Genomic DNA, 14,756 nt, shown 5'->3' on the forward strand with positions numbered 1-14,756 from the left:
ACATGCTAACGGTAAATAAGAAATATGCAGAAAAAATATTGTAAAGATGTTAATGCAAGATCCCACGACACTATTGTAAAAGTGGTTGGTCGTGCGTCCAGTAAAAATACCTTCTAGTCTGATCATCAGAGTACCTCAAATTTGTTGTTTGTTTACGTTTCGACCATGATGACATCATCAGAACCACAAAGCAAACAAACAACATCATGGACAACACCCCATGATAACGCCATAACCAAATTACAACCAGCAGCGGTTTTGCAGTATTTTATTTTGTTCAGCAATTGAAAACCCATCAGCAAAAATATAGCTTTTACAATTTAATAGTTTCAACAGAACATTCTTAAATGAAACACAAGGCACCACTCCATACAATCAGTTGGTCTGAGATCTTGAATGATTCTGATTGAGAGCCATTTAACGAAAACATCTTCAGACGAACTTATACTTAAATGCACAAAGAGAGCAGAGAGCAGCGACAAGTACAAGAGAGCAGCGGCACGTGGATTATTTGTTTCTTTCCTACCCTAACCCAAACGTTACTGACATCATACTGACTTAATTGTGCTTTAATGCCTGTACATGGACGAGTCATAGGTTTTGGAACTGATCCACATAACATTGATTTCACCTTTGAAATTCACGAAATAACTTGACATATTGTGGATGGATTGTACATGTTACAAACTTTGACATATGGCAGGGAACATGCACCTATAAAGACACTGTGCTGTTGCGTTCACACAAACACAAATGCACATGGCTGGCACTGTCTTTGGTAAAGATATGAAGTGTTCATTCAACCCAAAGTCAGTTTCATCCAACAATTGTTTAATGATAAATACTCAAAAATATAAATGTTATAACACAAAAGTGATAGGAAAACAAAGTTTTAAAACATTTCATGAAGTTGACTTTTCTGTGTGAGAGATGTGCTTTAGTTAATTGTACAGGCCTGTGTGTGATATCCAGACTATTCTTACAACTGAGACCATCTTCCAAATGTATACCCCTTGATTAAACCTACATACTAATGGGACATCTAACATGACCAACTAAGCGTTTGATTCAGCAATCCACATTAACAAACTTCATTAACAATTTACAAAATATATTCCATTCTTTAAACTGCAATAACAGAAAGGGACTGTTACGGATTTCAGAAACAAAAACAGTGTGTGTGTACAATAACCCACTCATTACAGTAAAACAACAAGGATGTTGTTATTGCATATACAGTGCCTCTGTAAGTATTAGGACAGTGAAGCATTGTTTGTTCTTTTGGCTCTATACTCCAAAGGTTTGGATTTTAAAACAATTACTATGAAGTATAGATTCTCAGCTTTTATTTGATGGTACTTATGTACATATTGGTTTCACCATTAAGAAATGACAACAATTTGTATACATAGTTCCCTTATTTCATGGCACCAAAAGTATTGGGACAGATTAATATTATGTCCAAATTAAGCACTCATGTTTAGTACTTGGTCACATATCATTTGCATGCAGTAACTGCCTGAAGTCTGTGACCCATTGACCCCACCAGATGCTGAGTATCTTCTCTGATGCTCTGCCAGGCTGGTGCAGCAATCTTCAGTTGTTTGTTTTTCGGTCTTTTTGCCTAAAATCTTATCTTTAGAAAATCAAAAGCATGTTCAATTGGATGTAAACCTGAATCTTTCTGCGGATGGGAGTCTCGTGACACATATTCACGCCTATCTCCTGGATCTGTTGGAGATTTTTCTTAATCATAGTGAGCATTTCTCTGCAAAGGTCTACCTTGACCTACCAGGCCTCTTTGGTCCTCATGTAGACAGACACCAATAGCAGACTCCGAAGGCAAACGCAAAGCCTAGAATCAAGATTAGCATTCACAGCTCTCTTATGCCTACACACATAATGTGACAGAACACTCCTGACTAACCAGAAACACCTGTCAAGCCAAAACCATGAAACAGGGTATGTACAAAATGTACAAAAGTGAGTATGTACAAAAGTGTTATCATTTCTAAATGGTGAAACCAATATATACACAAATACCCTCAAATAAAAGCTGGGAATGTATACTTTAAACTTATAGGAATTGTTTTATTTCAAATCTAAACGTTTATAGAGCCAAAAGAAGAGAAAATGCGTCACTGCCAACAATTACAGAGGCACTGTATTTCTGGTACTATGATCTTTCGTATATGACTGAGGTTGGTGTAACTTTAGTAAACTAACTAACAGCCTGTTACAGCTACGCCCCCCCCCCCCCACCCCAAAAAAACTATTTTACAGAATGTGCAACATTTTCGCATGAAACTGTATGTATATTACTGGCTTGATATAGGCTACTCCATCATTCCAAAGTTCAGGGAGCAATACTTAGTCCCTAACAAACTGAAGAGGAAACCGTGAAAACAACTGATAGAAAGGCCCTGGTTAAATTGCATTATCAAGTTAAAATATGTTTAAAAACATACATACAGTAGGCTATACATGATCAACTATTGTCCACTTTGTTTGCTAAATCTTTCTGTATAAAAAAAACACAAATACTACAAAACAAGTTCATCAGTCATACCTTGAAATAAAACCCAGATATGACATCTTCTTTCCGCACAAACTGAAGTAACTTTATAACGTGTTCACTCAAGACAGTAGGGCTCAGACGAGGGAGAAATTCAGTCCGTTACCTTTAACAAGCCCAGAACTAAATAAAGTGTAATATGCAAAGTGTGCTAATGTCTCGAGCGACCTCCTTCAAAGGCATGGTGTTCCTCATGAGCTGAAACAGAAATAAACACGTTAACCTTGATAATAATAATAATTTCTAACATTTAAAAACGTTTTAAAAGTGCATAAATAAAGGGTAAAATAGGCAAATAGACTCGTGAAACTCGTGGGGTGTCATATGAGAGAGAATATACTCACGCTTATAAAATACTGCTTTAAAAGATATTTGGGGAAGAAGTTCATTGATTCTTCCCAAGATGTTTGCTTCGCTAGCGAAAGACGCATTTCCATTCCAGACTTGAACAATATCATCTCTGTCTCGTACGCTGACACTAACCCCAACCACCTCATCCTCTACAGGAAAACAAGATCGAGAGACAGTCCAAGGAGACACACATCAATATCATCTCAACAGCATTTTAAATAAAATACAGCAACAGAGAAATTAAAGAAACCAGTCTGCACACTATGTACACTGCACATTTCTCCAGCTTTTACCTGAGGCACAGTAGTCAGTAAACTGCTCTCCAATGGTGGCCAATAGTAACTCTTTCCATACAGCTGACTGGGAAAATTAAGAAAAAAAAATCATATAAGTCATAAGAAATATGAACAACAATATGAAACACAACAGATGCCATTTATCATACTTACAGTACTTTCTTTGGGGACTTTCATTTTCCAAACACCACCCTTTGCATTACTTTCTTCCTCCCTGTATGCAATGGGAAATGCATAGGAAAATGGGGAGGGTAAGATATCGAACATCATAGAATTTGATTAATATTTGTGTTTATCTATCTGTTTCTGAGTTTGGCTCACCAAAGTGGTCTTCGTTCCCCTCTCATTAGGTGATAGCTACACCTCAGTGGAAGGCTGGACACACCAGGTATATTGTTGTACACACTCCAAAAGCTCTATTCGTATAGCAAAGAAAAATAGGATTTCAGATAATTATCTTATATGTTTGTAGCTATTTCTGCACCAGAGAGAGAGAGAACGAGAGAAAAAGAGAGAGAGAGAGCGAGAAAAAGAGAGAGAGAGAGCGCACAGACACATATCTCACCTGAACTGTCTGCACAGTGTAGATTTTTTTCAGATTTGATTCACATTCTGCTGCCGTGGTTCCTGGTAGAGATCTACAGGCAAGCCAAAAACAAAAACACTATTAATATTGTTTTAATTAATGTAGTTATTTTTGTTGTTGTAATTCTCGGAAGCCTTGCTACTAGGGTTGGAACGATATTCAATATTATCGAACGTTGTGATATTGGGAGCATAGTGATATTATTCTCTTACAGAAAACATTTTAGTCTGTAAAAGTGCTTAAAAGTCAAAACTACACATTTTCTTTGCAAAGCAAAGCATCTAGCAGTCAAACCTGTTTCTACACCAGCCATGCACTCTGTGCTGCAGGTCATACTTCAGCAATGAAGGATATTATCGTATATATTGTGATATTTCTCAAATAATATAGTGAATAAGAACATTCGATAACGCCCAACTCTACTTGGTACTGCATTTCTCTCTCTCTTTGAGCTGATTACTACAGATAACTACCTATTCGAAGCCTCTTTCAAATGGGAAATATAGAACAATACAGAATATCTCTCTCAATATAGAACATTTCGGACCTATTTCAGCCAACCGTTAGTAGAGGTTGTGCTCAGAGCAGATTGCCAAGGTTGGAGAGGGATCAGGTGACAATGACCCCTTTTCCCCCCGACTCCTATCACAACAGTAAACAAGACTGACCCTGTTTGAACATACTAACTTCCCTCTTAGCAAGTAGCCTATAGAAATAGGACTATATCTTTTTACCAAATAATCAAAGGATAAATATGTGTTTGATAAAACACTGATCGATGTTCAGTGTCCATTATTCCCATGAAACATTTATCCACAATCAGTATCTGATATTGAAAAAAAACCCAAACTAAAATAGGTCAGTGACAGAGATGACAGTGCACAAAAACAGGCCAGGCTTGCCTCTCAGCTTGAGTTTCGAAATACATATATTCAAATACTGTTGGCCTGTGTTGAAAAACACACAGAAAAAGATGTGGGTCAAGGCCTTTCCCCAATTCAATGTCAGAACACTGGCTGCACGATAGAGACCAAACAAACTCTGTACCCCAAATAATTATGCAATAACCCAGTTCATACAAAGTAAAAGTAAAATGTCAATAGATCATGTGCACTTCCCATTCGAATAGCATTTGTATGCAGGTCAGCAGTTATGCAATCAATCATTTGTACAGGTATTATTTTTGTACATCAATGTTATTCTTTTGAAAAAAATAATATGCAATTTTATGACACCAAATCACCTGACTAAACAGGAGTCGAGTTCAACAAGCGGAATACAGAGAAACATTGTATCCTTAGGCTAGGGAGTAGCACCAAAAATGCTAGCATTGTATATAATGTAACATCATCGGCAAACTGGTGATAACAAAACCGGAGATCCCGCACAGTTTCACTTTTCAACAAGCAGATCTGCAAGGCCTCTCGCCGCCTTTGTTTTGAAAAAAGACTACCGTGTAGTTGACATACATACATTCCATGCTAGCAAACCATCAACAACAGTTACGCATAACATTTTTTGTGGGCTTACCTATCAAGCCAGAAAGTCCACGGAGAATGTAATGGGAGAGTAGTGCCATTTCCATCCTTGTTCGCAATGTTTTCCAGTTCGTCAATATGGATGTCATGTTCTGGAGAGTTCACCAGACTGCTTTTACTTGCTGCTGCTGTGCTCAGTTGCAGATTCGGGGCAGCTGGAGCTGCCATTTTTCGTTTGACAATACCGCAAAACAGTTAGATTGTTTTAAACGAAGAGATCGTTCCACCTTTTATGTTAGGTAACCTCCTTTGGACGCTGAATCCGGGGTCGCTTCACCGGTCTGCCGCCACAACAACAGTGAAATGATGACGTCTTGGCCTCGCTGTCTGAAACCCAGTGTTGTCATTGGATAGCTGGAATAGATCGCTCATCCTAAGAAGTCATTGGGATAGACCCCTTTCTTTAAAATAAAATAAAAAACGTGTATATTAAACAATGAAATATGTTGTTTATTGAAGAGTTTATTGTTTAACTGTATTGTGAGGAGGAAACACAATAAATTACAGTAGCCATTCTCTCGCATTTCACTCTAGTATCTGGATTATTATTTTAATTTTTTTGAAAAACCTGCTGATTATATAAACAAACAAGTTATACCAGTATCATCTATTTGATAGTGTGACAAAAACAAACGCGAGCTAAAAATAGTTGCTGTCTGTCATATGTGTATTCAGCTAATACCAGCTACCCTTGCTTGTATGTAAAACATGCATGCACATTTAATTGACTTGTCAATCAATGGATTGGTGATTTGCATGAACACAGAAAGAGATATGCGAAGCATATTTAAGTGAATGACAATGAAGTCAATGCATAGCGGTCTTTGATGATCATCACTGCCCTCTGGGACAGCATTACTCAGCCTGAAATACCATGTTAACAATAATGATCTTACTCACTAACCAGACAAGAGGTTATAAAAAGGACATCAATATCTTAATCTTACAGTGCCACTGTTTGGTGAACATGACCTAATCATATGGTAGATTACTTTGTTCTGTGTAGTCAATGTTCAGATCAGTGCGTGGTAGCTATTAAGCATCGGCGTATCCACTTTTGACACACATGTGTGACTGTCACCAAATAATTCTACAATTCTAGTAAGGTAGTCAGTGCAGTGGCAATTCTCAGGATGTTGTCATCCCGTGTAGCCTAGTTTATGAAGATGTTTCCATGTAGCCGAGCTAGAGTAGACATTCCCATGTTCAGAGTGGGTGATGGTTGCTAGCTAGTGTGACATACGGCGCCATAACTTTGCTGGGACTACTTGCTAGCCAGTAATAGCATCGGACTGTTTACTGACTGTCGTTGTCGGATTGAGGGGACGTCAGTGGCCGCAGTATAAATAGCTACAACGATGGAGATCGACACACTTCTGGAGTCTTTCCAAGGTCATTTAATGTATTATTGATTGTGATATGATGGGTGCTTTTTAGATGGGTGAACAATCCTCTATTTATAGCTAGCTGTTACCTAGCCTAGCAGCTAATGTGGCTAGGCTATCGTTTATTTTGTCAGAAATTCCGACTATACATCTTTTTGATAAACCTTCAACATTAGACGCCTGATAATTAACTGAATAAGGCATTTGATTTGTGATGTGATATGCAAGGTAGCCAATAGTCACTTTCCCAGCTATGCTAGAAAGCTAGGTAACGCTTATAGCTAATATTGGGTCCGTCTAAATGCTGACACGCAGTTCAATGTGGTCCGTTCGTCCAAACCCAAAGTTGCGCCAGAAATTACGCGTTCATAACGTTTATGATTATTTTCCTGTACTGGATGTTTCTGATGATAATTTAGTCAATGTTAGCGTTAAAACTTGTGCAGCCATTTTTTTTGCCGGCTGCAGAATGCAGTGCTACCCTGCACAAGCTAACTTTAGCTAGTGTGGCCAGCTACAACATGTTAATTTTAACTTTCTAAAATGTTCTATACTTCATGTAATTACGTACAGATTTTGAGAAGAAAGGGAAGAAAGAGACCTGTCCTGCACTGGATCAATTTCTGTGTAATGTCGCCAAAACGGGAGAAACGATGTGAGTCTAACCACAATGCAACTGGATGCAGTTTCTTATGTCAGATAGGATTTTATTGAAAGCCACTGTCTGATATTTCCAGTATTTTCAAATAATGATATTTAAAACGTGATCATGATAAATACCTTAATGAGACTAACACAATAAATGGATATATTTTGGTTATCCTAAAGGACATTTTGGAAACAAATTATGTATCGTGTAAAATAGTTCTGTATGTAATTCTGCTCTCATGGAATGTCATTCCTTGCGCAGACAGATTCGTTACAGAAATCAAGTGCTGTTATTTGCATGTTCCACTGCCTTCTCACCAAAGCTAGGCACATCTGTGGCACTGAGGCCCAGCTGATTCCTGAGGCAGAGAACGCAAGATCAAGGTCTTTTCTCAATTGTTAGAAACTCGATTCCTCCTGTCCTCTCTTCCTCCACTCACTTCCTTCTAAAAAAAGAGTATCTAAGGGGAGAAACCTAGATCTTCTCCTCCAATGGGTTTTGAGTAGGAAGCAAGTGGAGGACAAAGGAGTGGAATCGAGTTCCTAACAATTGAGAAAGGGCCCAAGACTCTGCTGGGTAGCCATAGACGATAACCTGGATTCCACATCTCTTTCAGGATTTCGTGGTCACAGTTCAAAAGCTACTTCCTGTTTAAACTTGAGAAAGTTATGGATGACTTCCGAGCCTCAACCACTGAGCAGCGTGGGCAAGCCAATCCCAATGTAGACTACATTCCTTTTGAAGAGATGAAGGAGAGGATTCTCAAAATCGTGGAGGGGTACAATGGGTGAGTCTTCAGTGTCCTGCAGCAACATTTGGAGTGAATTAGGTCTGTATATGGGAGACTTGAAAATAGCTGTCTGGCAGAAATGTCTGCAATATAATGCCTGTGCGTAATCAGGCAAACGCAAAGCCTAGAATCAATACTAGACATTGACGGCTCTCCTATGCCAGCACAAATGATGTGACGGAACACACCTGACTAACCAGAAACACCTGTCAAGCCAACTGTCTCTTTACTCAGAGGGCACTGTATTTGTTAGCTCAGGTGGAAAATGCATGGCATCTTAGTTACAAATTACAAAAATTTTTCCAGGATCCCTTTCACCATCCAACGTCTTTGTGAACTGCTTACTGAGCCTAAGAGGAACTACACAGGGACAGACAAGTTCCTCAGGGGAGTGGAGAAGGTGAGGACACACTGTCACTGAGTCAGAGTTCAGCCTAGCAAAGCCTATATTACAGAGCACAGAAGTGATATTTTGTCACAGAAATATCACATGATATAGTAATCAAAAGTCAATGCATTGATTCTCACATGGCTCAGTGTTCATTTGCATGTACATGTCATTCAGATGTAACATATTAGGGCGTGTATTATGTCAAGTTAGTTGATGGTATTGTTTGTGTGTTCCAGAATGTTATGGTGGTCAGCTGTGTATATCCTACCTCTGAGTAAGTGTAACCGTCATATGTATAATTGCTTATGTCGCTTGTGCCCAAGTTATTTAATGTGGTCCACTCCTTCAAAGCCATTGATCAGTTCATTTTGAGTGATCAAGCTAAAATGTGCTAGTAACAGTTTGTTTTGTCACCCCTCTACCTTCCTATTTTTAATAGGAAAAATGGGGCAACCAGTGTAAACAGAGTGAATGGAGTGATGTTCCCTGGTAATTCCTCTGTTTATTCCAACAGGTGAGTGCTAACTGTTCCATTCTTATGGAACAGTTATCGCAGACTCTGTGAAATAGGGATGGGAAACTCCAGTGAAAGCTTGATGAGAACTAACTAACTAACCAACCAACCAGAAATGAGTTGCTGGCAGTTACAGTAGTTTTACCTGAGTTAATCACTTTGTAAAATGGATTGAATTGCGTCTTGCATACATGTGTACGTATGTGATTGTTTCCCCTCTCTGTATGGTAGAAATGTGAATGGACCAGGTACTCCAAGGCCACTGATCAGACCAAAACCGTCACTGTCCACCTCTCTCGCTACCAATGGCCTCCCTGACAGCACAGACAACAAAGAGCCAGTCACAGAACAGGGGGAGGAGCATGTCAGGTAAATAAAGCATTGTGCACAGCCAGGTGAATGTCAAAGGTAATATACAATGCATTCGGGAAGTCTTCAGACCCCTTCACTTTTTCCACATTTCGTTATGTGGCATTTTGTTATGTCTTATTCTAAAATGGATTAAATGATTTTTCCCCCTCATCAATCTACACACAATACCCCATAATGACAAAGCCAAAACAGGTTTTTAGAAATTAATTTATTAAAAATAAAAAACTGATATCACATTTACATAAGTATTCAGACCCTTTATTCAGTACTTTGTTGAAGCACCTTTGGCAGCGATTACAGCCTCAAGTCTTCCTGGGTATGATGCTACAAGCTTGGCACACCTGTATTTGGGGATTTTCTCCCATTCTCTGCAGATCAAGCTCTGTCAGGTTGGATGGTGAGTGTCGGTGCACAGCTATTTGCAGGTCTCTAAGGCTGTAACATGACAAAATGTGGAAAAAATGAAGGGGTCTGAATACTTTCCAAATGCACTGTAATTAGGACCTACCAGGAAAGTTTTCCCCAACCAGAAAAACTCTGGGCCCATAGATATAATGTACTGATATGGAATACACTACATGTTATGAAATGCACATAATTCTATCTGACATGTGTCATTAGATCTACTGTGAAATGTTGTTCCTTCCTCTAGTGATTCCACAGTATCGGAAGGTGAAGGTGTGCAAAGCAGTTCAATGAAGAACAAGCACCCCGAGGAAGAGGATGCCATGGAGTCAGAGAGGCATGAGGTCAAGAGACTCAAGTTTGACAAAGACGGAGAGGATGTAGACGAAGAGGAAAATGAGGAGGAGGAGGAGGAGGAGGATGAGAAGGAAAGGGAGTCATCCTGCTCTGCACTCCCGGAAAGCTCCTCAGACGTACCAGAGTCATCGACGGACATTGTTGAGGAAGAGAAAGATACCAAGTCAGCTAATGTCACCTCGGATGATCAGGGTATGTGTTTTGCTCAGCACGGCATTCTCAAATGTTCTGGCATAATGAATATACTTCTATCTGGATCAAACATATGATTGTGAGGTTTCCCTCAAGGAAGGATAAATGTGACCGTGTAGTTGAAACTTTTAAGTTTCAATGACATTCATTCTATCTTGATGTCTTCTCTTTGCCTCTCAGAGCCCTCCTCCAGCACACAAACGGAGCCGTTGGATCGTGAGGAAGAGACTGCAGAACGTGAGGTAGCACCTGGCCCCGCCCACAGTCAAAAGAGTGACAGCACCGTAGACCAGTCAGAGCAGCTGGCTCAGTCAGGGAAGGGTCTGAGTTTGGAGGAGCATGAGGATGGGGAAGGCAGCGACCCAGTCAGCAGCAGTAGCAGCAGCAGCAGCAGTGGAGAGGGTATGCCCAGCGATGAGCCAGTCCCTGCCTCCCCCAGCAGTACAGCTGAGTCATCAACAGAGGGCGTTCCGGAGAACAGTGCAGAAAGCCCAGAGACTGCAGATGAGCCCATGAATCAGGACTAACCTGAGGGCAAGCCCACTAACCTGAGGGCAAGCCCACTGACCTGACTTATTTTACACTGTATGATACCACACCAAGGAGATTTCTGTAACACTGTGGACTTGGAATCTCCCAGGAGATGGGGTGGGGGGGGGTTGGGTGGGGTAGGGTCTGGGGTGTGTGTGTAGGGGGGTTCTTCTTGTGAGGTCTCGAGGATTCCTGCAACCTCAAGTCTCTTCATGCCTTGTACGACCCACCTTCCAACAGGCACACGTCAGTTTGTTTTTAAAAAGTGGAAGCTTATCATTTAAACTAAGGTTTTTCAAAGCTCTTGGCATTCATTCACAGATTATAAAAAAATTGACTTCCAGCATTAATTTCGTCAATAAAATGAATGTAGTAAATATTCGTCAAACAACTATTTTTCTGTGGCAAAAGACAAGACGATAACTGACCAAATAGACCCAGAAAAAGATATAACTAAATGAAAATATTTGTTCATTTTGGTTGACTAAAACGAGACGAGAATTACCTCTGACTAAAATCGGACTAAATGGACGAGTTGTTGGAGAGATGGAGGTGTTATTTACTTTACCACCCCCATCTGCCCGGCAAACTTCCTCCAATCTGGCCAAAATCAATCATTTGAGGCAAACAGGCATACAGGCTTGCTATCTGGAGAAAAGAGTTTCCACGGGAGAAGAAAGCTTTTGCACCCACAAACTGATGGGGAGGGGGGGTAGAGGGAAGACAGTCAGTGCATTTTTGCATATCACTGACTATTTACTGAGGTAAATACATAAGCACAGATTGTGTGATCAATATCAGCTAATCTGCAGTGTCTCGCTGAGGCTGATCCTCTCAAATGCTTGTTTGTTTTTGCATTGATTAGGCCTACTGTCCTTTATGTGCCACGTCCAGGGGTGTGACTTTTATTCTGCTGCAGAGTAATGTGTTATGATGCTAATTTGGCTGTTGGGAAGAGAGGATGTTATGCAGAAAAATCTCTTCACATGAAAGTCAGTGATTTATGTTAATTATGGGTTAATGAGGCCATGCAAATGTATACATTTGTGTAAAATGTATAACAAATAGTTTGTCATTTTGACAATAACTAAATCATTATTCAATTTACAAAAATGTGGCTAAAGCTTCAGGCTATTTTAGTCAAAATGACTAAGACTAGCCTTAATCTAAAAAATGGGTGCCTGCCAAAATTAACACTGACTGATCGTTTCTCTAATATTTCTCTCATTGCTGTCATTTACACATGCTTCTTTTTAGACATCTATTTGAAAGCTGCTTGATTGACATAATAGTTGTACATGATTAATAACAGAAGGATGATGTAGGATCAGTGTGTGTGTGTGCGTGTGTGTGCGTGCGTGTCTGAGTGCATGTGCGTTTGTTGTACCCATCTGTGAGGTGAGTGTGTGGATGGCCTGGGACCGTCTCCCATCATCAGGATGGAAAGCAAGTAATGGTTTACAAATATGTCTTTTTCGTCATTATCATTTCCATATTTTGATTGAGTATATACTGGACTCATGACCACAACACGTGGTATATGTATGGTTATTCTCAATTACACTTGCTAGAATTTACCACTGGGGTCCTTGCCCCGTACATTTGCAAATCTTGCTCAGTAAACATGAAACCGTAGATTGCAGCCGACCCCTACACATTAAACATTTTCAAGGGGTGGAAACAATTCAACAATCCTAACGTATCTGCAAACAAATTGCTTTAAACATTCCAGGAGCTCTCTGTTATCATACAATGGTTCCTGCCATTCTCTGCCGTCTTGCCTTCGTGCTTCAATACAGCAGAAGACCTTCTCTGATATTAGCTGATTTGTCGTCTGACACCATCTCTTGAGTGAATTGATTTCTTCTCGTACTGGCGTCCATTTGAGAATCTTTCCATGATCCCAGTGGTGCTGAATGAGTGCACTCACAAGTCCAGTTGCTAAATACTTTGTCAGATTGTGACAAATGTACTCAGAGGCAGTGGGTTGCTATGAGAACATGGGCCTAGGTGTCATTTGATTCAACCCAAGCTTTTTAATGTAAAGTTGTTATTGAATCTCAGTTAATTCATATTAATATTTCAATTGAACGATGTCCTTGTAATTTAATTGTAACTAATGCCATTAAACTTTCAATCTCAACAGGACGGGAAGGTTTCCCGGACTAGATTGCACTTCAAATGGATGGAATTTTTAGTCAAGGATAAGGCTTAATCTAGGTCTGGAAACTGTCCCAAATTGTTATTGATCTGTACTGCTGTCACACAAAATAGCAATGAGCTTGTTTTTGTTTTAATTTGGGCATTTATTGGCTGCCATATCTTTACCTGTTTCAGCAACTGTCCTTTTTGGTATGTAGGATTTTTAAATTTCTGTAAAGTAGTTTTTGTAGATTGTAATACGTGTTCACTGCCTTTGTGAAACAGATTAATATCTCTGTAAATTGAATGATTGGGCTTTCAACACTGTATTCATATGAAGCAATAAATGCTAACATTTTAAGTCTGGGGGTATGCTTAATTTGTATGAAGAAAGTTTTAACTTTTGACAACTATGAATAAACCTCTTTTGAATACAGCATTCTCCTGTTTATTCAATGAATAGCCCCACACCAGTGTCCCATTATATCCCTGTCTTATTCAACCTGAAGAACAGGCAGGATTTGACTTTCCAAAAGAATGTACTTTTGGAAATACACTCACTCTATAAATACACATTCACACACTTTACACTGTCCTTGTGGACAGCTTAGCCTTATGTACTTAACTATAACACAATAACTATATGTAACTATTGCCTATAAATATATACTGTGAAAAAATGCCCTCTCCAGCCTTTGCACTGAATGAGCAACAAAAACATTTTAAGTATTTGATTGCATTTAGTGAGATCATTCATTAAGTAAAGCATACATTTTATCTTCTCAGGATATTATTTAATCAGTCTTCAAATGGCCTTGACACTTCTAGGCTGAGTGCTTATCCCTGTCCCTATGAAACATGTAGTCATCAGATTACATGTACCAGGAAGGTACAGTACTAGGCCAGGACAGGACAGGGGCAGGGCATTGCAGGTAACCTGTAAACACTTTGGTCTGCCCAGACATCCTCTTTTCTCATCGTCGTCAATGGGACGTTCTTGTATGAAAGGGTACAGTGTTAACATAGGGCTGTTCAAAGTCACCATGTGAAATTCACAAAGGTGAAGAATTCATTAGAGAATTTGACAAACTTCTGACAGTTAGACGTGACTGCAGGTACACACAGAATGAGCGCGAAGCAGTTCTATAAATAGCATGGCATCTGAGGCTCAGACGGTTATAGGGATTATCAAATGCTAGGCCTATATGATTCATTGGATGTACAAACAAAAGGTCCATTGTGTAACTAACCTGGGGATGGGCATAAACTTGATCAGACCTCAATGCATCAGAAACGTACCTACAGTATATTTCACCAGGGGGGTGGTTACAGTGTAATTCTACATAGATATAGTCTAGACATAGTCCTGATTCCTGATATGGTGCAAGCAATTCACATTCTGCAGAATCTATACATTTCTGGGGGTCTGTGAGAAACTTAGAGAGCACCAATGCCATCCTATTTCTCCTCAATATTGCATGTTCAGATCCACTTCGCTCTAGTTCAGTCTGACATTTCTTGCCCTCACAATTTAATGTTACCATCCTTACAGTAATAGTGAATACCCAGCATTCTTAGTATATTAAACACTCAAAATACACATTGTTGTGGTGAAGGTTCAATAGTGATTGGGCTCATAAGAATTCACACTGCTCTGATGCATTGTTGTTATTGTACATGGA

At 39.6% G+C, this 14,756-nt stretch overlaps 2 protein-coding genes across 3 annotated transcripts; one reads left to right on the forward strand and one right to left on the reverse strand.

The window, feature by feature from the left end:
- Positions 1–810: 810 nt before the first annotated feature.
- LOC310808738 (eukaryotic translation initiation factor 4E type 3) lies at positions 811–5,626 on the reverse strand. Its single transcript, XM_083675803.1, has 7 exons — positions 5,339–5,626; positions 3,788–3,860; positions 3,544–3,638; positions 3,376–3,436; positions 3,220–3,286; positions 2,920–3,075; positions 811–2,773 (listed from the first exon to the last, which is right to left on the reverse strand). Exons 1-7 carry the CDS (start codon positions 5,512–5,514, stop codon positions 2,727–2,729), a joined length of 675 nt encoding a protein of 224 aa, XP_083531929.1. The 5' UTR covers positions 5,515–5,626; the 3' UTR covers positions 811–2,726.
- An 841-nt stretch (positions 5,627–6,467) lies between these two features.
- On the forward strand, positions 6,468–11,049 carry LOC310808736 (serine/threonine-protein phosphatase 4 regulatory subunit 2-A-like). Of its 2 annotated transcripts, XM_083675800.1 has the most exons (9): positions 6,468–6,738; positions 7,305–7,386; positions 7,997–8,167; positions 8,477–8,570; positions 8,798–8,835; positions 9,001–9,075; positions 9,307–9,444; positions 10,100–10,401; positions 10,582–11,049. In XM_083675800.1, exons 1-9 carry the CDS (start codon positions 6,705–6,707, stop codon positions 10,926–10,928), a joined length of 1,281 nt encoding a protein of 426 aa, XP_083531926.1. In that variant the 5' UTR covers positions 6,468–6,704; the 3' UTR covers positions 10,929–11,049. The 2 variants fall into 2 exon arrangements, with proteins under 2 accessions (XP_083531926.1, XP_083531927.1); XM_083675801.1 differs by lacking the exon at positions 9,001–9,075.
- The last annotated feature ends 3,707 nt before the right edge of the window (positions 11,050–14,756 follow it).

Source organism: Argentina silus, assembly GCF_951799395.1.
Source record: "Argentina silus genome assembly, chromosome: 8".
In the NCBI taxonomy this organism is placed as follows: Eukaryota; Metazoa; Chordata; class Actinopteri; order Argentiniformes; family Argentinidae; genus Argentina; species Argentina silus.